At 52.1% G+C, this 24,395-nt stretch overlaps 1 protein-coding gene across 1 annotated transcript in view; it reads left to right on the forward strand.

The window, feature by feature from the left end:
• PGBD5 (piggyBac transposable element derived 5) overlaps nt 1-24,395 on the forward strand; it is a 97,827-nt gene that overhangs the window by 31,840 nt on the left and 41,592 nt on the right. The window contains exon 2 of the mRNA XM_018042595.1: nt 22,360-22,787. Within this exon, the coding sequence (XP_017898084.1) occupies nt 22,360-22,787 (428 nt within the window). The remainder of the gene's footprint in view (nt 1-22,359; nt 22,788-24,395) is intronic.

Raw genomic sequence — 24,395 nt, forward strand, 5'->3', positions numbered from 1 at the left:
AGTTTCTGAATCCTTCTTAAATGTTTCGATGACTAAATACGTGAGTCTGGATCCTGTCTTGGACCCTCACTTTGAGCTGTGGTAATGAACCGCTTTCTGCCTTGTTCCGGATGTCTCCTGTCAGTGGCTTTGGCAGGTTGGCAGCAGCCCCACCCTCGCCCCCAGTTACACTCTCGGGCAGACTCCATCCTCAGCGATGATGTGCCCCAGGCTTTCCTGATGGATGAGCCCAGTCACCGACCCATCAGTATGAAATGGGAGTGGAGAGCCGGGTCCTGAGCCCTGCTACCAGGCACGGACGAACAGGTCCCTGGTGACTGAGCCGTGAGCAAGCCCAACTTCCTGAACGCAGGGAGGGTGGACAGCGTAGGAACATGCCCACAGTTCTGACGCTGAGCCTCTCTGGGTGGGACACCCAGCCTCAGGCTAGATTGGGCCTCCATCTAGCACAGAGACCACTGGCAGAGACAGCCAGGAGTGCCATTCGCTAACAAATGTAGGTTGATATCATTTGCTGCAGAGAGAGAGCTAAAGAGAGTGAGAGAAGGATGAGGCACTGGGAAGGCTCAGCATGGGGTCTGGGCTTCCGCTGGGTGACTCTAAGGCGGATTTAGGACACCAGCCCGTGGCCAGTTCTGAACTAGGGGATGTCCGAACGCATCAGTGATAGAGCATCTTGGTCACCTTTTTGTAGGCTGGGTTGGCAGCATGAAGCAACAGTGGCCGCCATGACGGACGGAGCCAGGGACATTCAGTTGTTTATGGTGCAGACGGTGCCTCTGCATGTCCCGCTTGTCTGTGCTGGGGCCTTGTTTGTGTTCAGTTGAAACTATCCCAGCCTGGCCGTCATTGTGAACTCCAGGGCTGTGCTTGATTTTTTGCAGCAACCCCTCCTCTGGAACCCACTATCCTTGTTTATAAAAGAGGTTGGTGATAGCTTCCTGCCCAGGTAAGCTCACTCTGGGACACAGTAGTATTCTCCACATCACATCACCTGGGAATTCTAAGTGATTATAAGTTGAGTTGGTGATAACGAATTGACACAAGACCACACTCTGTGGGTCTTAACTAACCATCATTAGTTGGGTTTTTCAGTCCTCCTTCTGTGTTACAGAGTCAGGAAAACCTTTTTCAGGGCTTGAGCATTTCCGCAGCCCTTCTGAAGGTGCCGTGTCTGCAGGGCCCAAGGAAGGAAGCGGCCCGCTTGTCTGCCTGCAGAGATGTGGGACACTGAGCCCGCAGGTCCATAGATGGGGTATGGGGAGCCCTTGAACCCTGCACACTTTGTGGAGCATTTTAGGTATAAGTGTGCATGTGTGTCTTTATGAGGAGAATCTTCACCACTCTTGTAGAGTCTGCGACGGATTCGCACTGCAGCAGAAACCCTGGCTGAAGCCCTGGAGCTGTGGCGCTTTCAGTGTGGATGTGTGGGGAGGATCCCAGCTGGAGGACCAGGCCCACACGGTCGCGCTCCCTGCAGCTGTGCCCACACCTCGGGGCCGTGTCCTCCTGGTCTCCCTAGGCGGTGGGGTGCACAGAAGGCCTGGCCCGAGGCCCCCTGCTCGTCTGTTCCCGTCTCCAGCTGGGACTCCTCTTGTTCCCGCTTGGGAACCTGACTCACTGGCACCTGGGGGAAGCTGCAGCTCCTCCCCGCCGTCCCCTGGGTGGAGTAGGCTGCCACCCTGCACATAGGTGGCCCCGGGACTGCTTTCGAAGGAAAGTCAGCAGATCTCCGTGTTGTTATAAATGACTTTGCCTTTCTCTTTTCAAGGACCTGTTCTCCACCGTGTGTCTCGCTCCTGAGGCGCCTGCTGAGGGGTTGGCCTGGTGGCATGTGGGGACATATTGTCTGTCTTCATTTCTGCCTGTGGTCCGTCAGGCCCGCCTCGCAGATTCCCTAGGGCTCCCTTTCTGCCTGTGGTCCGTCAGGCCCGCCTCGCAGATTCCCTAGGGCTTCCTTTCTGCCTGTGGTCCGTCAGGCCCGCCTCGCAGATTCCCTAGGGCTCCCTTTCTGCCTGTGGTCCATCAGGCCCGCCTCGCAGATTCTCTAGGGCTCCCTTTCTGCCTGTGGTCCGTCAGGCCCGCCTCGCAGATTCCTTAGGGGGCATCTGTCATCCCCAGAAAACGCCGCGCCCAGCGTGCACATTGGTTCCCTGAACCTGGTCACTGCAGCTTAAGTCACCTAAACCCCCAAACCTGAGTCAGTCCTACTTTGAATAGAAGTGGGAAAATGTTTGGTCATTTGCCATCATTTTAGGCTTCAGGTAGAGGTGATTCATGGGGCAGAAGAGCCCTGTTTCCTGTCTGCTCCCTAACCCGTGGCCTGGCGCCTCCCAGGCTGGGCACCACCCGGGAGCTGGTTGAAATGCGGGTCCAGACCCCTGACCCGCAGAGTGGCATGTGCCTGAGGTGTCTAGCAGGTTCACGCTTAGTGGCTGTTCTAAACACATTTCTGTACTCAGTGAAGTAAGCCCATCTGAGGAGCAGAGGAACTTGGGGAAATAGGCACTGCTGTCTGGAATGTCTCCTGGCACTGCTTCAAGATCAGAGAGCAGATATAAAGTAAATGAAGAGCATCTCTCGTCTGCTCCACTTCAGGCTGCTGGTGAGGGAAACTGTAACGCTCTGAGATGCCCGGGATAAATTTAGGGGCCAGGTCCCATGTGACCTCAGCCTCTTATAAGCATTGCTTTCCCCTCCTCCTTTCTGCCTGTTAAAAGACATTTAAGAAAGATCTGGTAGGATCTTTATGTCTAATGTTAATGCTAATGACTTCTTTCCCTTCTTGAGCATTTTGAAGTATTAAACATTTTACTTTTTATCAAGACACAAAGGTGTATCTTCAGCCAAAGCAGTGAAGTCTGAGTGATGGAATCTCAAGATTTTCCACAAGTGAGAGATTTTTCATTGTAATAAAGTAAAGAGAAGAGCTGTGAGTGCCAGGCCCACAGATTACCCGCTGTGAGTGAGTATTCTGCACTGAACAGGCTGTGCTGGCGATGGCCGGTGGAGCTGTGGCTGCTGGGATCTAGCATCCCAACCTCACGAGGTTGGTTCATTCATTTGCTGTCTTGAGGATCACAGGGTGACAAGCCATCCAAGGTTGCATGAGACTGAGGGATTTCCTGGGACCCAGGACTTTTTAACACTAACACTAGAATAATTCTGGGGAAACTGGATGGTTGGTCATCAGAGGAGATGAGCCTGTTTTGAAAGCACATGCAGGGTGGTAAGCGCTCTTTAGGTGCCAGGTGCTGACACTGCTTCACTGCAAGGATGCTGGCCCTTGTATTTAAACTTCCTCTGACTGGAATCTGGGGTAGGGGGGAGCTTTTGGGCCAGTTGTCCTGTGTCATCTGACCATCTCTTGAGAGACCCACATGGGTGAGTTTGAGGGCAACACAGAGCCACTATCCAGGACTGGTCTGCCTTTGAAGGGGCTTGAAGGTTTGCAAGCTCATTGCTCAGAGCCTGGCAGCGTGCACGCTCCTGGCCATTAGCTGGCTTTACCTGGCTTTTTCCTCCGTTTTTGGCTTCCCAGATGAAACACATTTCTGTGGGAGGCACTGGGCGTGCTCCTGCCTTGGGGATCAAAGGCCACGTGGGCTGCCTGGGTGAGCAGTGGTGGAAGCAGAAACCCAGGGGTGAGGACAGCAAGGTTATGATGGCAGGTGAGGCTCAGTCCCTGTAATTTTAGGAACAAGCAACAGTGGTGAGGTAACCTGGGAAATGCTGGCATCCTTGTCCGTCGAAGCAAAAATACTTGCATGTCCAGTCAAGCTGTTGAAAAACTTCTCGACTTAGAAGAAACCAGTTTGCTGTGTGGACAAGAATGTTCTTGATTTTGGGGGGTAATACTTTCTCGAAAGAGGATCTGGGAAATGCAAATGACAGTTGGAGAAACGTTGAATCATTCAACCATTTATATTCAGTTTGAGATTATTATTGAATATCATTAATGAAACAAGAAAACAAAGTAATCAAAGAGGGAACATGTGTTAGTACTTTTGATATCTTGACTGAATTATTTGGTGAGATGTAGGTTTCACAAGAGGTGTGGGAGACTGGGAGGGAGAGGGGGTTTGAGGGATGTATATTTTGGAAACTAGGCTCAGTGCAGTGAGACTGTGTGTAGGGATTCTGAGGAGAGAAGGACTGGGTTCATATCCGCCCTCTGGCATGTAGGGCTGGAGTCCTGGGCCAAGTGTAAACCCTCCTGCTAGCGCTTTCCATCTGCTGAGCACCCACCGTGTCCTGGGCACTCTGCTAGAAAATTGCCATATGTGCCCTCAATTCAGCTTCACAAAAATGGGAGGCAGTTTTATTATCCACATCTTACAAATAAAGAAGTGGAAAGGGAGAGGCCATAAGTGACTCATGCAGGGTTACCTAGGACCTTAGCGCAGGATCTCAGGTCCTCTGGACTCTCACATTGTGCCATGGAGCTGGTTCACCTCTGTTTCCTCATCACAAGAAATGGGCCTTCTTGTGGCTATAGGAGGTAGTGTTTCACGTCCTAACACCTGCCTCTGTACCAGAAGCGCTTCCCTATCTTCCTTCCTCCTTTTAGTGCTTAGTCGTTGCTCTGAAGAGCCGTTTGCAGAAATAGCAGTGCTGGTCCAGAGCCTGGCTGACTCTCTAGGCATCAGGGCTTACTCACTCTTCCCTATTCTGGTTAAAGGACTGTTGTTGAGGAAACATGATTTTAGTCACTGAACTCAGCTTTGCTCTTTGCAAAGTTGGCAGTTAAAATTGTGCCTTTTATTTTGCCCATCAGCCTAGTGTGCCAAGTGAAAGAGACCTGCTTTCTTTCATTCCTTCTCACCTGTTAGGCCCAGCCTCAGGTTTGAAGGTTTAGTCTTCAGCACGTGGTATTTCTGGACTCAGATGTAGATGCTCCCACATCTCCCTCCCTCCTCTTTGCTGAATCATAGTGTCTTCTGGCTATGGAGCCTTGACTTTGATTTGAGAGACAGATGCTGGGTAATTACAAGGTTTTCTTCCTACAGCAGGAGATTGTCAAGTAATCACCTTGTTTTTTAAGGGAGAATATTAAGCAGTATTTTAAAGAGCCAGACCCTCAGCTTTTACATGGCAGAAAAATGAAATGAATCCTTAAAATACTTCTACCTCCCTTCCTGATGCAAAATAGATTTTGGAAAAGGAAGCTTGACTTCCATTGAAGTGATGGCAGGATGAGAAAGGTTGGAGATTGTCCAGGGCATCTCCAGTGGGCACCGTGTGCCAAGTCAGAGCCAATTTCTGACCCACCCCTTTTAGAATACACAAGTGGGGCTCAGTTGTTGTAGGGAAAGTTAAAACCTATAAAAAAGTGAAAGGACAAATACCCAGCCTTCCCACATTTTGGTAAGTATCTTTCCAAACCCCTGGATGTGTGTGTGCATTTTTAATTTAAAGATGAGCTTATACTCTTTTTTTTTATAGCCTGATTTCCCACCATTTAACATGGATGGTAAACAAGCGTTTTTCAGTAATTATGTGTCTATATCCTCCCTCCTAAAACTGTGGTCCCTGGAGCAGCCTGGGAGCTTGTTGGAAATGCAGATTCTCACCAGAAGCAGCATTTTCACAAGATCCTCACTGATTTTTTTAACATGTACTTTAGAGTTAAAGATATACTTAACTACCTACTGTTAAATGGTGCCTAATATTCCATTTCATGAATGTGCTATAATTTACATATCTAGTCTCTCATTATCTGAATGTATAGGGTTTGTACAGATTTCCATTTTTATAACCAGCACCTGTATACGAAATGTCTTTGTCTCCCTGTCTGATACCTGGGACACATTACTGGAGGAGAAGGCCTGCCTTAAAATCTTTGATGAAAGTTGCCAAATTTCACTCCCGTCAGAGGTATGCAGGCCCATTTTCCCATGCAGAATTGGACAGTTATCCTTTATAAAAAAACCTTTGCTAGTTTGATAAAAATATAAAATAAGTGGTAAAAATAAAAAATATAATTAAATAATAGAAATAAAAATTTTTTATTTTTTTGAGAAAAATAAACGGTACCTCATCACTAGTGGTCAATTTGATTACTTGTATATTTAAACATGAATTCATTTACTTCTTTTTGTAATAAGTAAATGATTATTTTATTTTGATTATGTAAATTGTTCGGTTCTTTGTGGGTCTTCCTTTGAGATTGTCATTTTTCTTCCTGGTTTCATAAGAGCTCTTTATATGTTATCTCTCTGAAATATGTTACAAATGTAGTTCCGATTTCCGATATGGTGTTTTGTCTCATTATTGGATTATGTTGCAAATGCAGGAAGGAATCTTCAGAGAGGAATCCTGAGTTGGGAGAATGTTTAGCACAACTCTAGAGCCTTTTGTCCTTAAACTCGCATAAAAATCATTGCTTTAGACGAAGTGCAAAGTTATGGCTGACCAACTCCAGGCCAAGACTATGTGTCCCTGCTACTTTTGGGGCCCAGAAGAGCCTCACCAAACCTTGGAAACATGCATTTACTGTTTTCTTCTATTTTCTGATGCTGGGTTTTTTTAGAACATGGAACTGGAAGAACTTTTAATTTTTAAGTAAAACTTGTAGCCTAGCAGACGGGTAGCGTACATATTTGTGTGTATATAGAGTGTCCTTTATATAATATTTTAAAATTTTAAAATGGAAAGTAGAGGCATGGACAAAAAAAGAGTCATATTTTGAAATGACCTCACTTATAACCTCATTTCCAGGATTCATTATTTCTGAGCCAATAATAAACTCATCTTACTGAGAGTACCTTCCTCTCTTGACCTTGATTCAGTTACTTAGTAAGGAATTGGTATGGTTTAGATTCAGAGTTCCCGAGGGGGGCCATGAACAGGGGACCTCTGGCACCTTCTTGACCAGCAGAGGTGACTCTGCACTGAAACACCCAGGGCTGAGGAGCGTTCCTGGTGATGGGCCTGGGGCTCGGGACACACCACGCAGGGCCGAGGCTGACACTGGCTCATCCGCAGCAGGAGGCCACAGCGCAGAGCTGCGTGTGAGACAGATACAAGGTGCCTGAGAATTCAGAGGAGACAGTGATGTTTTTAGAGGTGGAGACAATAGGAAAAGTTGCGTGGGGGATTTGTGACCTGCCCTCTGTAGGTAGTTGGTGTCGGGCTGTGGTGTGGGGTGGCTGCAGAGAGGAGGAGCTGGCAGGCTGATGAGTGGCCGTGGCCTCGGCCTGGGGGCTGCGCAGGGCCCAGGGGAGCAAGCATTCATGGTGTGGAGCTGGGGAGAGCTAAGAGCTTGCCTGGGGAGAGGCGGGGCTGGATGGAGGGCTCGGGTGGCCGGAGTGACCCCAGGGTGGGGGTGCTGCACACAGGTAGAGGCCGTGGGCAGGAGCCGGGGTCAAGCAGGCTGGGCCTGAGGCACCGTGGAGGTGTCAGCCCCGAGCAGGGGCGGGGAGCTGGACTGAGTGTTGGAGGCTGTGGGGCCTGGGCTGCCCACTGAGTTCCTGCCCCCAGCTGGTCCTCGGGCAACCTGGCAGGCAGGGCTTTCCTATCTTTGGGGGGCTGTCACAGAGGAACTTGGGCGTCTCCTTGGGTTGACTCTCAGCCATAAAAGAGGATAAAATTGGCCCTAGCTCAAGATGACCAAGGAGAGGTGTGTGGGCCTCATGCCATGGACGCCATGGCCTTGAACCCGTTCCATACAGTGGCCATGCTGAGATTTGGCGGCTGCAGGAAAGCCTTGTGCTCAGGGCAGGCCACAGCTCAGGTGTAGCCTTATGGGGACATTTGTCCCCCGGTGTTTGTATAGAGCAGGTGAGGAGCAGGGGGTGTTCAAAGAGAGGGTAAGAGAGAAGCACCTTTCTACAGAGAACCACACACCATCAGGACATACTCCAGCTTTCCTGACTCCAGGTGGGGCCCCGGAGCCATTTCTTCCCAGACTCCCACGAAGCATGTTTCAGAGACGTGGGTGAGCAGATATGAACTAACCACGTGGCTCCCGGTGGCGGGGAGGGTCTTGAATGCCAAGAGAAAGGGGATGATAGGTGCGACCGTGGGGAACGGGGGTGGCAGTGTTTTACTCTTCTTTGCATGCAGCATCAACCTGACAGTAAATCTTGTCTGTGGTCAGTGAGAGAACCACCTGATGACCGTTTTCTTACAGTCCTGGCACAGGAGGTGAGATGATTCCTTAGTGCTATATTAGACCCTGTCCCTACAGAGAGGCAGTGGGAGGTGGGAAGCAGTCAGATACCATTTCCCATGTGGTGCTTTAAAATCTCATAATCAGGAATCGATGTGCCAAACAGTGTGTCCCCAAAATAGCTTCTGTTGCTCTTGATCCCCAAAGTGAAAGGTTTGTAATCCTGTGATGTGCTCTCCTGATGCATTCCTGGCCTTGGACTTGGGATGAACAGCCAGAATGAGGCCCTGATAAGGAGTCTACATTTTTATTTTTAGTCTCTGGATGTAGCTTTCCTCCTCCTCAGACTCTGGTCGAGTGGTGATGCATCCTCATTTGGCCTCACTGGTCTTTAGGAAAGAGCCTAGAGTCTCATCACCACATCTGTGTCAGGAGGCACGTGCCCTAGGGCAGCATTTGGCAAGCAGCATTGACAGCAGTAGCTGATGCTGTTTCCAAATTTAGTGTGTACCAGCTGCTGTGCTGTGCTTTCAGCAGTGTTTAATTTTATCCTCATGGCTACTCTTGGAGGCAGATATTCTAATCATCCCCATTTTACAGATGGGGAGACTAAGGCTGTGAAGGGTTATGTACCCTGCCCAAGGCTCTGTTTGATGGTCAGATCTGCCTGACTGCAGCCCCTGTTCTGTTCCTACAGTGCATTCTTGGACACTTTGCAGGGCCAGGAGCAGAACTGGTCAACTCAGTGCTTGGCCAGGATCTATGGTAGAGATCCACTCCCAGGTAGAGCTGCTCCCGTGAGGGCTTTACATCTCTCGGAACCAGGTTATCCTCCTTGTGTCATTGGCATCATCAGCATCACAGCTGCTGCTCGTCATGAGCCTGGCATCACCAATGGTAGCATTTCACACGAATTGCCGTTGCTTCTTCCTGTCTCTACTTCTGCAGTCACCACTTGCCTCTCTGATTCCACAAGCCCCAGCAGCACATAGCTTTAGAATCAAGACTGAGTCCTCTGCAGGACTTTTGTCCCTCTCTGCTGTTGGAGGCAGACTTCACCCTGTTTGTCTCAAGAAGTTTGCTTCATGGGGAACCAAGCCAACCCCTTGCATCCGTGCACTTAGACTCTCCTCCCACTGCAGGCGCCTGTGTGCCCCTGCGGTTAGGAAAGGGCGGCCTGGCTGGGGGGACTGCCCTCATGCTGGAGGCAGGGCAGCTGCTGCCCACTTCCGAGATTTCCACTGGGAGAACGGCCTTCCTTACTGGCTGCTGTTTGTTGAGTATGTGGGTTGCACCCGGCACTGTGCTCAGAACTGTTCAGATACTGTCTGACAGCCCTGTGAGTGAGAGAGGATGTTCCCTTGTTAAAGTGGGAGCAGTAACAATGAAATCAGGGGCTACTTCTTTTTTTTTCCTGGGGGATAACAGCTTTATTGAGATGTAATTTACTTACCATATGATTGAACCATTTCAAGTGTACAATTCAATGGTTTTTAGGATATTCATAGATAGGTACAACTATCATCACAGTCAATTTTAGAATATTTTCATCATCTCAGGAAGAAACACCTTATCTGTTAGCTGTCACCCCCCTACGCCTGCATGCTCCTCACCCCCACACCCCAAGGAGCCAGCGATCAACATGCTGTAGGTCTCGTAGGGTGTGCTTCCTGACTGCGGACAACAGCTGTTTCTCAAAGAGACAGACAGAACCTTAGATGGTCGAAGTCCAGCCCCTTTATTCTGCAGACGAATATTTGACCAGCATGCAGTTGCTCTCAGGTAGTGAAGCGAGCCAAAGGCCGTTCATCTCCAGGTGCAGCCCCCTCCTTCTGCTCTGCCCCCTGGTGTCAGAGACCCCCCCCACCCCGGTGCCCACCGCAGCCAGCAGGCCCTGCCCTGCAGTGCGTGCTGAAAGTGATCCTTGGGGTTAGAATAAGAATTCTGAGTAACAGGAGCGTGAACAGATCACTGGAGGATGACAGTGACAGCGCTGGGGCAGCTGCAGAGCCCAGGGGATGCCGCAGCGGGGCCCGGGGCCCACGCCCTCAGTCTGTCCGCTTGTAGACGGCGCTGCTGGTTTGGGTGGTGGCTGTATTTTCTGAGTCACCCAGAACCTCACACTGTGAGAGTCGTGTTGGGTGGACGGAGCTCAGTGCCGCAAGGTGCGGCCTCTCAGACGTTCAGGGCGACTCCAGGGCTTGGTGGGGCAGGGAGCTGCCGGCCTCCCTGGTGGCATGGAAAGCTCTCTCTATTGAATTGTCCTCATGAAACTACATAAAGCTCCTCCTCTGTAAAGTGTTCCTGGGAACTGCACCTCCTTAGGAAGGAGTCTGCACATTCCGCCTTGGACATTTCATGGCGCTCTGCCCTCACTCTGCTCCCATTAATTCCTCATCACACGAAGAGGCCATGTCTTGGCAATGAAAATAACAACAGCAGCAAGAGTAGGAATGACCCTTGGTTCCTGAGTGCATCCGGGTAAGTCGTGACTGCTTTAATCCTCAGTGAGGTAGGTAGCCTTAGGCGCACGGAGGAGGCATCTCATTCATGGTCGCACAGCTAACAAGTGTCAGATGCACACCCACGCTGCTGCTGCCAGAAGGGCACCGTCAGCCCTGGTGGTCATGGGGGATGAGAAACATCTCGTGTAGAAGCACCCACAGTAGCTTCTGACACTGGAGCGTGTTTGGGAAGGGGAAGAGAGATGCTCTTAGGTCTCCCCCCATCCTCCTGGATATTTCGCCATTTCACTGTGGGCTTTGTCTATATTTTTTCAAAACAGACAAACAGGATGGGAAAGCTCGGATGAAAACTCAAAGCTGCTCTCACATGTAAGTGGTTGGGAGGATGGAGAGTTTTCTCCTTGGTGCATCTGTAGCACCCAGGGTAGAGATGTCAACCTTGCTTAAATGTCAAGCCTGAGTTTGGGAGCAGCTCACAGCTGATTGGAAGATGAGAGTATGGGGTGGGAGAGCTCCCGCACCTCTTCCTTCATTGGAATAACCCCCTTCTGCTGGGGCTCTTGCTTGCATTTTGCCAGCATCTGCTCAGGCTGCCTTTTCTTCCCCAATCTTGACAAACAACATAAAACATAAGCAAATATTCGACTACCATGTTAGCAGTTGGGGGGGGTTCTTATATTTTTTCCGGCCTCATTAAAAATTCAACCCCCCACCCCCAAGGTCTGGACTGCATTCAGTTTCCATAAGTTGGGTGTTTGGGCTTATCTGCTCTCATTCTTTCTTAGAAACTTAGATCAGGGGAAGTGAAATCCCAAAGAGAAAGGGGCTGGAAGCCTTTGGAAACCTGAAAGGCTCTTACCCCAGTGCCCTCTGCCCTCACTGTCCTGTGGGGGTATTGTAAGGCAGCTAGCCATGGCATGGGAGCTGCAGGCTCCAGAAAGGGGGCTTGGGCCTCAGCCTCACTCCTAGGCAGATAGCCTGCGATGCACCGAATATCACTGTAGAAAGGATTCTAGGAAACCCCCTAATCACACTCTGGTTCTACAAATGAAACCAACCCGTTGCCTTGAAAGAAAAGTTGGAAGGACATCAGGACCTCAAGTACCTATTCTTTAAAATATCATTTGCTGTTCTTTTTCTAATTTTAAAGGCCATATGTTTAATTATACCCACCAGCTCTAGAAATCACATTCAGAAAAGTATTAAAAATGGAGATCACTTATAATGGTGGTCCTGCATGTGGCCACCTGGACCCACAGCAAGCATTGCTCATGGGTTGGCAGCACCCTTTACCAGGAAAGAAATCTAAAGAACTCAGTGGCTCCAAAACTGCTGTGTGCACATGGTCAGGGCTTTGTCTCACCGGGGCTGGTGGGAGAGGGTGTGACATGACAGATGTGCTGAGCTGAGAGCTCTTCTGGGCTCCTCATTAGAGGTGCAGCTGCTGTGCACCCTGAGCCCTTCTGCCTGGAAGCCCTGCTCACTTGTTAGGAGATGCTGAGGTGATGGAGGTCACCACCTTGGCTGGGGTGGCTGCCCTGCAGTGGGACCTTTTACTGCCTCCCACCCCGCCATCAGCATCCTCATCCTCAGGCCCCAGGAGCTGGTGCCCAGCCTTGATAGGCACGTGGGGCCCGGCAGCAGCATGCCTTCGTGACAGGGCAGCACCATGGCGTCAGGAGGCCACTTGGGCTCATTCCTGGGCTATGACTGAACAATTGGTCCTGGATCTATACTCCTCCGGTAGCTCAGATGATAAAGCGTCTGCCTACAATGCGGGAGACCTGGGTTTGATTCCTGCGTCGGGAAGATCCCCTGGAGAAGGAAATGAATGGCACCCCACTCCAGTACTCTTGCCTGGAAAATCCCATGGACCGAGGAGCCTGGTAGGCTACAGTCCATGGGGTCGCAAATAGTCGGACAAGACTGAGCAAGTTCGCTTCACTCTGCTTCTCCTTCCTTACCCATGAAACTCCCTTAGAAATGGGGTGGTGGCGTGTGAGTCCCTGAGCCACTCCAGGCACATGGCCAGCCCTAAATCAAGATTAGTGTCCCCTCCCTGTACCAGACACCTCAAGCTTAGAGACAGTGTGGAATTAACAGGTGCTCTGGTTTCTTAAGTTCTGTGACGCACAGGCTAGGTGGTGGCACCTTTGTGCCTTCGGTTCCCCAGGGAGTGAGTATTTTCTTGACTACCCCTGAACCATTTAGAGTTCAGGCCCTAGATAGCTGTCTTTCCAGTGGCCAGAGACTGAGTCGGTGACGCCACCAGGTGAAGGTGCCCATGATGCCAGGCAGTGCGTTTCCAGAGTGGATCTCATCTGGGTACTTCATCCTACCAATGACTGCATTTTCTTTAGAACTGAGCCTGAAACTGCATGACTTAAAACAGGAAAAAACATTGCCACAAGATGGCCGACAAGAATAGCATTTGTGTTAGAAAGCAAACTGCAGTTTGAAAAAGCAGACATCTGTCTGAGCTCGTGCTGCGGGGTCAGCGGGGCGGTGGTGCTGGAAAGTGGGTTTGCTCAGGGGATGGTGGAACTCTTGTGAAGTGGGTGGGCTCAGGCCCAGGTCAGGGTCTGCAGATGCCCGGCCCCATCTGGACACGAAGGGAAGGGAGGTCCTGGGGACCCAGCGGCCAGCCTTCACGAAGGTCACCCCTGTACCGCAACTGGGGTCCCGCCAACATGCCTATCATGGGGGCACCTTCGGGCACGCGCACATGCTCTCTCAGCTTTGCTGCGTGTGGAGCCCACCTCCTTCTCACACACAGAAACATCGGGCTTATGTGTCTTTGTTAAGTGGAATAAACATGATTTATTTCTATTTACTGATATATGTTCCCTTGGGCAGCCTTTGTGTAGCTGAGCTCTTGACTGTGGCCTGAGAGGCTGCTGGGAAGCTCAAGACCAGAGTCATCCCTGGTCACTCACTGTGATAGGGACCTTCTCTGGTCCTTGTTCCCTCGCGGGAAAGTGAGATGGGTGTGCTCTCTGTCCTGGAGATGGGGTAAACAGCGGGAAGGGGTGACCAGTGAGTTGGGGTCAACCTCTGCCCGAGGTGCCCTGGTGCCCTTGTCTGCCCTCCTGTGTCTGCACTGTAGGACCTGGCCCATGCCCATCCAGCCTCCACACAAGAAGCAGGAGCCCTGGCTGTTTTATTCTCTCATTCATGGTGTCTGCTGAGCACTTCCTATGAACAGTGTTCTAGATGGTAAAGGTGCAACAGGGAACAGACAGAGATCCCTGCCTGCAGACTCTACATACACTCCTGTTAACTTCTCCCCCAAGAGTCACTGTAAGTGGCTAAATCATCCTAACTTCCCTGACAATGTCCTAGCAGCATCCATGATTTCCTTTGTGTACATCAGCAGCGACCTCTGGCCACGCTCCTTCAGGCCCCCACCACCTGCACAGTTTTCATGGAAGGGTCATTTCACCTGAGCAGCACACTCGGTTCTAAGAATTTCCTTCAGCCGAAAGAAGACCTGCCAAGCCCACGGGATCTGTCAATGACCAGCTTTCAGTTTTCTCTCCTTCCTCCTGCCTCGGCCCCGCCTCAAAGCCATCCTCATAGTCAGAACTTCATCGCATACGTGGAGGGTCATGAGCAGCCACACAACTAGAGGAACCCGCCACCCAGGGAGTCTTAGTTCCATGTGTGGGGGCGGAGGGGCCGGGCGCTGCCTCTTCCCCAGTCTGGGTGACCTTGAGCGGGTTCCTCCCCTAAGCCCAAGCTCCTGCAGCTGTGAGATGGGCGCTCCAGCACCTCCTTCGTTGGCTGTTGCAGGGTCCATGTGGCCGGTTGCACATTAGTTGTGGTACCTGCTGCCAACAAGATGTTCCAGCGGCACGTCGGTTTTCTGTATTGTCAAGGGCGCGCCTGAAGCCTGGGATGGTGACATTCTTCTCATTGCTTCTCCCCCAGCACCTGGCGGCACGGTCCCTCCCTGTCTCCTTGCATGGAGGAGGGACTGGAATGCTCCGGGGGTGGGGGTGCCACGTTAGCTGGAGCTGGCCAGGGCTGGTGGCAAGTTGGGGACCTCAGTGGGCTCAGCTGAGGCCTCATAAACAGGAGGAGGTAGGTCTGGGGAAGGAGCCTGAGGAGGAAACAGTGCCCCAGGTGGGTGGAGATTGAGCCCAAGCCTGGTGTGGCTGGAGATGAAGAGCTGTGGTGGGTGTGTTGGTGGCAGGGAAAGCTGGGGAGTGACGGGAGAAGCTGACGCAGCCTCTGGGGGCCCGTCCTCGCCAGCTGTCCTGCATGAACTGGGACTGGAGGTGACGGGCCCTGGATGGCTCCTCCCCACCAGGTTCTCCCCAAGTGGGGAAAAACACTTCTGTTCTTTCTGTATCCAAGCAGAGCCTTAAAAATATAGCCTCTTATGAAAAACAGACGCAGCGTCTAGATGAAATACAGAATGCGGTCACCAAGGCTGCTGTTTGGTGACAGCCGTCGGTAACTGAACTCCAGGGAGAGGGACCAGAGCCAGGATGCAGGGCTCTGGGATGCTGTCCGCAGGTGATGGTGTACCATTTCTGGGTGTCAGCTGTGTGAGAGGCACCTGAGGCTCTTGACATACATTGCCCCACTTCATCTTCCCTCCCAATGTGAATTTCATACTACTGTTACCTTCCCTTTGCCGACACAGAGAAGGCAGCTCAGAGTGCTGTGGACTGAACGCTTGTGCCCCCAACTTCATGTGCTGAAACCCGATCCCTGCCCTGTGATGCTGTGAGGAAGTGGGACTTGAGGAGGTGCTCAGGCCCGGGGGTCTCAGCAGGGAGACACCCGCTGTGAACCAGGAGGTGGCCCTCGCCAGACACTGAATCTGCCTGCACATGATCTGACCCGCTCTTCGGGATTCCAGAACTGCGAGAAGTAAAATGTTGTTGTCTGAGCCACCCAGCTGGTGGTCTTCTGTTCTAGAAGCCCAAACAGACCAGGACAAAGAGGTTAAGGAGTGGGCCCAAGGTCACTCGCCTGCTGAGTCATGGAGCTGGGACCAGTCCAGGGCCTCAACTTAGCTAGATGGCAGCTATTTCAGAATCATGATATGAGACTCACTAATACGATTATTTATATTCCTTAAAATTACTTACAACCAATACAATATTGTAAAGTAATTAGCCTCCAATTAAAATAAATTTAAATTTTAAAAAATTACTCACACCATTGTCTTATTGTTGCATTAGTCTTGGAAGGGCGATGAGGCAAGTTACCAATGAAAAACTGCAAGCCAGAGAAACAGCAGTTTCCCGGAGGTTCAGGTAGACACAGAATCCAGAGCAGGACAGCTCCCCATCCCAGCCCCAGCTGTACACAAGCCCATCCTTAAGACACACCTCCCTCCTCAGCTCGAAGGAGAAGGGAAAGCTGAGGGTTTGGTGGAAGAAGATCTCAGTGGGATGAGCCTGGTCTAGGCCCGGGGGGTTGAGAGTGAGCCTGGTATGGAGGGGCAGAGTGGGCCTGGTTGAGGGTGGGGAAGGGAGCCAGGGCCACGCTTTCTCAATAGTGTCTATGGAAGGACTCACAGACACAGGAACCGTCACAGAACAGCCTTGTCATCTCCTGGCCTTTGGGTTACTGCCAGTAAGGGACTGCAGTTACAGTGACGTCTGTGATTCATCTGACTGACATCTGAGTCTGCTGTGTGGCAACACTGTGCCAGGCACACAGTTTACAACCTTTCCTGACTTGTTATTACCTCACTACTTATGTCGAGAACCAGATCTGATCAGAGGAGTCAGAGTTCCTTGTTCTGCCTGTACAAATAACGTCTGACTTGATTTCTTTTCACTGAGTCTGAAGAATGGTCTGTGCACCTGAGCTTGACTATAGAAAACCGCTGCTCCAGACAGAGAGGACACAGTAGGTCCTTGGGCCTAGGGGAGCCTCAGGAGGGCACCCGGGGGAGGGGGGCTGCCATCCTTTCTCCCCCAGTGGCTGCCTCAGCTCGGTGCACGTGGAGGTGATCACAGCACCTCTGCCCAGCAGTGAACACCCAGGAGATGCTTCAGAGCACGTTGACTGCTCTGAAGTCAAGACACTGGTGTTGCCTATCACACGTAAGCCTTGTTTTCTGTGGGACAGGTGATTTCTCACGTGTGTGTGTGTGCCTCATGCGGTGAACGTTTCTGAAGGTAGCATGTCATCCCTTCTCTTTGCACCAGTGCTTTGTCACGTGATTTCTTGATCCCTGCCTCCTGTATGATGTCACGAACTTCCATCCATAGTTCTTCAGCCACTCTGTCTATCAGATCTAATCCCTTGAACCTATTTGTCACTTCTACTGTAAGGGATGTGATTTAGGTCATACCTGAACGGTCTATTGGTTTTCCCTACTTTCTTCAGCTTAAGTCTGAATTTGGCAACAAGGAGTTCATGATCTGATCCACAGTCCGCTCCTGATCTTGTTTTTGCTGGCATGTATAGAGCTTCATCTTCGGCTGCAAAGAATATAATCAGTCTGATTTCAGTGTTGACCATCTGGTGATGTCCATGTGTCGAGTCTTCTCTTGTGTTGTCGGGAGAGGGTGTTTGCTGTGACTGGTGTGTTTTCTTGGCAAAACTCTGTCAGCCTTTGCCCTGCTTTATTTTGTACTCCAGGCAAAACTTGCCTGTTCGGCAGTACCAGGCCTTGGCTGTGGCGTATGGGATCTTAGTTCCCTGACCAGGGATGGAACCCAGGTCCCCTGCATTGGGCACATGGAGTCTTAGCCACTGGACCACCAGGAAAGTCCCATGCCTTAAGTTTCTTTTCATGTCTCAGACAAGAGGAATACTTTCGTCACAGTGCAGGACATTCCAGTTATATTTTTAACGTCTGTTTGATTTGGCCTGGAGAGAAGTTATTTTATTACTTTTAAATCAGTAATTAAAAATACTGTGTTTCTCATGTATGTTGCCACACTGCTGACTGGTTGTACCAAAAAGCGCCAGTGTGTGCAAAATGCAAATCTCATCTCAAAATGAAAGTGTCAGTCTCTAAAAGGTTGTGCTTTCAAAAGCACACAAAGCCAGCCTTTTCTTCCAGATGGAGCGGAGGTGGGGGTCAGTGCCACATGAGGGGTGCCCACTGGCCTTGGGTCTGCTTGGTGCGGTGGGTGGAAGGAGGGAGCAGCAGGAGCAGCTTCCTTGGCACTGGGACCCGCCTCAGTGGGCCTCAGGGCAGACTGGGCAAGACAGGCTATTGTCTGACTTCTCCTCACTCTAGGGTGGTTCTTCAGTTTAAGACACAGAGAGGTAATCTGGCATGCCCAAGGTCACACAGCCAGCAGCTGTGACAGAGAGGGGGAAAAAAGACATCAGAAGATGCAGAAGGGCCAGGAGTTCTCCAGTGGTTTCTTTCAGTTCAGGAAGAGAGTGAGGAAATCAAACCCAACAAGACCCCAAGCCAACTCATCCGAGCTGGGCACCTGGTGCATGTCTGTCATGCACCCCCTCCCACATCATGCCCGTGACCAAGCGTCTCCCACCCAGGGCTCACCTGGCCACCCCGCCTTGGTGTCCTCGAGGAGGTATGGCCAGTGGTGGGCCAGCCCCATGCCGACCTGACCTGTCCACCAGGCACATCAGCACAGGGGCTGTTGTCCTGACACCAGACCCTGCCCAGGGGGCTCAGCACTGAAGCTTCCCCTCCCTGGTGAGCGTGGCTCCTTCCTCCACCACCTCCTTTCCATCCACCCTCAGCAGGGATGTGTTGAACACACCATGTAGCGGGCTCCGAGGATGCAAGGTGACACGACAGCCTTGACCTCTGAGGGCAGGACAGCAGAGCAGACAAAGCAAGAGTGAGTTTCTACCAAAACACCCATAGGCTGATACACACAAGGAGGGAGACCCAGTAAGGGCTGAGATGAGAAGCCCCGTCAGGTGGGCAGGAGAGCCAACAGGAGGGGACGCATAATGAATCCGGAGGCCAGGGGGATGCAGGCCCTGCAGTGCAAGGAGACGCCAGGACCCAGGCCTGGCACCAGCTCTGCTTGTGAGCTCTGTGCCTGCTCGGCATGGAGAGTGGTCCAGAATGAGTCTGGGGGTGGGGCACGCGGGGCCCCAGACCCTAAAGGCTTTGCAAGGAACGTGGACTTGGTGTTAGTGCAGTGAGAAAGCATGAGGGTATTTTCATTAAGCAGGAGAGTATTGTGGTTCAGTTTGTGTTTTTAAAATAATTTCCCTGTTTCCATCAATTTTGGGGGGAGGGGGCATGCCCTTGGGGGAGGCTGTTTTCATTGTTCAGGCCAGAGGCAGCAGCCACGTGCGCTGGGGAGCTGCAGGGGCTGGTTGGTTGCACAGTGTGGAGGTGGGCCAGGACGTGCTGCGGGGGAGATAAGGGGTGCAGGAGACCAGGGGTTCATGGTGGTTCAGGTTTCTGACTGAGAGAACTGGGGGACTGGCAGGGAGGAGCAAAGGGGAGGGATAGTGGGAACCCGGGATGAAAGATTTCAGTCCAGGCACAATTTAAGGGATGAACCTTCGTTGCCTATCCTGTGCAAATGAGAGTGAGAAGTGAATGTGGCTACTGTTGGAAGGAGGCCTCCAACCCCGGGCTCAGGCCCCCCACAGCCTCACTCACCTGTAGTCCTTGGCTGTGCCCAGCACACCTGGAGGACACTGGCTGAGGAATCAACAGAGGGGCGTGCCTGGGCCACCCACCTGCTCTGCCAGCTCCCTTCAGGAGTAGCCCCAGACCTCACCCACTCCATGTGCAGCAAGGGACCCCCTCAAGTGGGGGCCACGTGCTAACGGTGCTTCACTGGCCCAGCCCTGGGGCCAGCCTAAGCCCTGTGCCCCTTCTCACCTCCAGTTGCTCGCCCTCTTGCACAGTCCACCAAATGTGAGCCGTCGGCTCTGGGCACAGGGCCTCTGCACGAGATGGTCTCTCTGCCTGAAAGACTCTGACATCCCCATCCCCAGCCGTCTAGGCTGATGCCTCCACACCCACACAGCCTATCCCACATGGCCCATTCAGGGAGCCTCGCAGACCTGTCCCCAGGATCTGGATTCGGGGTCGTCTTGTGGACACAGCCTCCCGCAGCCAGACATCACCTGGTCACTCTCCACTGCCTGCTTCCCTCACCACATCAAGAACTTCTGGGGACCGAATACCTCTCTTACTCCATTCTATTGCTGAGGGGACCGCGACACCCTAGTGTGATACTCCCTGCCACCCTCGAGTGACAGTCTCCTTTACAAATGGGGCATCTGCTTTCCTAGTTGCTGCTGAGGTTGCTTTCCTCGCTGGGGGTGGACTGGGGTGTCTCTCTGGGGGTGGAGCTTTGCTGAGTGCCTGTCAGTGCCCCTGGTCTGTGGGCCTCTGGGGTCCTGGGTTTGATCCCCTGGAGGATGAGGAAACCAGGTTCGTGGTGGTGATGGGCCTTGAAGGAGTGGCATGGTGGCACTATGGAGGGGTGGAAGTGGTAGGGGGAGAGGACTGTGTGAGTATATTAGCTGGACACCAGGATCGACCTGGGCAGGCACTGCTCTTCGCCCCAACCCACAGCCTCCCTGCTCCCTCCCCCATCTCCATGCTGCTTGTACATTTTTGCAAGGTGGAGTCTCCTTCCCCTCCAGAGTTGCTCCTGGCTGTGCTCTGGGACCCTTCTTGGCCCACTGCAGAGGCGGAGGGAGGTCCTGTGGTGTGAGGACTAAGCATCTGGCTTGAGTTGTGCACTTGCTGTGTGCAGACAGCCACGTCCCCGTTGGATGAGAGGATGATGGGGTTTGTAACTACAGGCAGCACCAGGCTACTGGGCTGGCCCTGGGCTCTGTGGGTCAAAGGTCACCACTGGAAGGACTTAGTGGTGGGTGGCCTTGGGCTTGTCCTCACACTCCTGAGCTCCTGTTTCCTCACCTGCAGAATGGGCTGATGGGAGGACTGCACAGTTAATCCCTGGAAAAACTCTTGGTCAGTGAATCAAAAGTGGGGGAGTCTTATCTTGGCTGGGGATCTGCCCACCTTCAGGACTCTGTTAGTTGATGGCAGGGACCCACTTTCCCTGCCCTCCTTGCCTCCCAGTGACTGCCCATAACAACACTTCACATGTGAAGAATCACAACTACTGAAGAAAGCCATAGAGGCTTCTTGTAAATCGAATTAAATAGTTAAGAGTGTATCTGCTACTTCCTAGTTTCCCATTAAGCAGTTGGCCAGGCCTGGATCTGTTGTGTGAATTCATTTTGAAGTAGCCTGGGAAACAAAATGACTTTAAACATAACTTTTGGAAGAGAAGATTTCATTCTGCTTACTCAGCGTGATGTAGCAATTAAAATGCTGGTTTTCCTCCTTTTTGAGAGCTACCCCTGAATAATTTATGACTTCACCCACCAGCGGCTGTAAGGTTCACTGAAATAAAATTAGTTCAAGCAGGGTGGCTGTGGAGCAGAGGCCGTCTTCCCAGGCTCATTGTCCAGTCAGCCTGGGCCGATGCCTGTTGCACCAGGACTGTCTGGAGCCCTTCTAAGAAATGACTGATGAAAGAAGATATGGTGGCCACTTTGCTCTCTGGGCCTTGCTTTCTTCTGTGAAATGAGGCCAACTAAAGCACTCTCTAGCCCTCAGCCCGCCATCTCTGGCTTCCTGTGGATACCGTCTCGGTAGAGGTCACCTAGCCGTGGGTGCCTCTGTAGGGCCAGGCACTGTGTTGCGTGCTTTCCCTGCACCCTCCAGTCAGCCTGCCCCACAGACAGCCCAGTGAGGCTGCTCTCACTGTGCCCATTTTACAGACAGGAGAGGTGAAATCTGCCCAGGACTGTGCAGCCAGTGAGAAGGGAGTTTAGGATCTCACCTCCCAAGTCTTCCCATCTGAACTCATCAGTAAGACCTAGGATGTCTCCTGTACATTGTCAGTCTTAGATTTGCTGTAGAAAAGGTGTTTTTCAGTAGAGACAGGTTGGGGTGGGGCTTGGGTTAAAGTTCTGAAGAATTTGCACAGCTTTGATTATAAATCATGAGGGTTTCCCTGGCGGCTCAGATGGTAAAGAATCTGCCCGCAACGTGGGAGACCTAGATTCCATCCCTGGGTTGGGAAGATCCCCTGGAGAATCCCCATGGACAGGGGAGCCTGGAGGGCTACAGTCCATGGGGTCGCAAAGAATCAGACACAACTGAGTGACTAAGCACAGCACAGCACATACAGAGGCAACCGAAGCAACGCTTGTCTCCCTTAAGGCTCTACCTACTGTTGGCCTGCTTTACCTGGAGTTGAAAGTGATGTTTCTTAAGGATGTATGTATGTGTGTGTATTTTTAAAGACTGTCCCTGCATCTGTAAAAACTATTTTTATTGCATGGGTGAAATTATCTAAATAAGCCCCTTCAGATTTATTTACTAATAAATTTAGAGACACCAGGTAGAGACTACGTGATAAATTGCTGTCACCTGAATGGAATCTTTCAGGCCCCAAGTGGTAAAAAGCATTCCAAAGTCACCTTAATTTACAGGGAAATGAGAGCCAGAAAGACCTGCCGAGCTCTTTGTTCAGAATTCAGTGTGCCTGTGGGTCTCCGCTGCCCTCCCTGTGCGTCTCTCTCTTCTGATCATGTTTCTGGGTTTGCCGGGTCTGTGGGGGTGGACAGGGAGGCGTGTGCAGGATTTCGGGGAGACACGGGGCCCAGAGAGCAGGAGCGGGGTGTCCTGTCTGGAGGGTGGGCAGGATGGCTTCCGGATGGGTATCTGGGTCCTCCCGGGAGGGCGTGGGGGGGGGCGGTGGTGGCACTCGGGCGGAGGCCCAGTTTGGGGACGCGGTGGCCGCAGCAGTAGCGCTTGGCCTGCCTGTCCAGGTCCCACCCGGAAGATGCCCCCCAGCGCCAGCGCCGTGGACTTCTTCCAGCTCTTCGTCCCTGACAACGTCCTCAAGAACATGGTGGTGCAGACCAACCTGTACGCCAAGAAGTTCCAGGAGCGGTTCGGGAGCGACGGCGCCTGGGTGGACGTGACGCTGCCGGAGATGAAGGCGTTCCTGGGTTATGTCATCTCCACCAGCACGTCCCACTGCGAGTCGGTCCTCAGCATCTGGAGCGGCGGCTTCTACAGCAACCGCAGCCTCGCGCTGGTCATGAGCCAGGCCCGCTTCGAGAAGATCCTCAAGTACTTCCACGTCGTGGCCTTCCGCTCCAGCCAGACCACACACGGCCTCTATAAGGTCCAGCCCTTCCTGGACTCCCTGCAGAGCGGCTTCGATTCTGCCTTCAGGCCTTCCCAAACCCAGGTGAGGCCGTGGGCCCCGGGCTGGGCCTCCCGGGGTGGCAGCGGGCAGGGAGGCGGTGGTGACCGTGGCTTCCCCCATCCTGCCTGTACCCCGAGGTCACTTGCGGGGAATCCCTGCGCGGCCACAACCCCTCCCGTCCCCATCTGATCAGAGGAAGGTGATGGAAGAACGGCCCCAAACCGCATTTAGCGTTCTGCTCCGAGAGCGTTTCCCTCCTCATTTCTCCTCGTCCTCCCTCTCTATTAATTACCCTTTCTCTCTCAGCTGTGGTTTGCAGGGTAGTGTTTGTTTTCTTGTGTTCTCTGAGTACTGTGCTCACCTGCTGGTGATGAAGGAAAGCGAGCGGCCTTCTAGGGGTGCAGGGAAGGAGACTGGGGTCCAGCGTTCTTAGACCGGGGGAGTGGCTCAAGCGCTGGGTACCCGGCGTGCATGGAGAGTGAGTGTCTTTGAGGGAGTTGCAGCCAGCTGTCAGCCATGAGCTTGACTGTCGCAGCCCCTCACCTTCCTCACTCCCTAAATGGGGCTGTGTTTGCTCTCAGTTCCGGGCTCCCAGCCCCGGCCTCCGGTGGACTATGGCAGTCGCATTTGGCTGTGCTGACAAAGTTCCAGAAGTCATCCTCAAAGTTGCTCGGCCGGTCTGGTAAACTGACAAGGTGACTCTTCCCAGAGATTGCTCTACCAAATCATCAGGAGGTTCCTGGCCTAAGTGAGCCAGATTCCCTCTGACTTTCCATATGGAGAGAAAAATCTTACTTCTCTGTCATTTGTACATTTAAACTTCCTTATGCTTTTCCTTAAGGGCCTTTGTAATAAGCCTCAAGCTCTTTTTGCGGTTCTCTTAGAGATACCCTCCCAATTTCCTATCCTATATTCACTGCACAGGGATTTAGCATGGGGTTTCTGTGGGGAAGATAAAGCATGGGGTTTCTGTGGGGAAGATAATGCCCTCTCTTCCTTTCCAGGCTTCCCAGCTCCAGGGCCCCCTGTGATTCCTGGTTTCCCAAATCCTGCCGCTGTTTACAAGGCAGCAAATGCTGTTTGATCTTGGCCTTCACTTTCCTTCTTACCAAGACATGGGGTCTTAGGGGACACAACCTCTGCCTTATATAGCCAACCCTACAGGACCAAGTACAGGGCTGGGTGTGGTTTGTTTGTTTGTTTGTTTCATTGAATGTTTGCTTGGTTGAAAATGAGCCAAACCAGAGACACATTGGCTGGGACACAAGGGGAAAAAACAATATTCTGACCGTACTGGAGTCAAACATTAGAAGAGCTGCTGGAGAGGTCTGAGTGCTTGCTAAGTCTAAGTGTCTTTTGAGAGTTAACCGACCAGCTCCTTAGGTAATTAGTATTTAACAGCCTGAAGATGAGGCTGCCGAAGGCCCTTCCAGCCCCTAGACAAGCTATACCCGTGATTATACCCATGTTTGTTGTGTGCCTGCCAGGTATCAACCCCGTGCTGTCTGATCCTTCTGGAGCAGCAGCATGGGACACTGAGACCTACATCCCAGGTGATCCCCATGGCCACCTGCGTGTGTGGCCCTGGGGTCTGCTTGGCCAGTGGGCGCCTGCAGCACCCACTAGCAAATTCTGAGCTGTGTGGACTCA

This window comes from Capra hircus, chromosome 28, assembly GCF_001704415.2.
Source record: "Capra hircus breed San Clemente chromosome 28, ASM170441v1, whole genome shotgun sequence".
In the NCBI taxonomy this organism is placed as follows: domain Eukaryota; kingdom Metazoa; phylum Chordata; class Mammalia; order Artiodactyla; family Bovidae; genus Capra; species Capra hircus.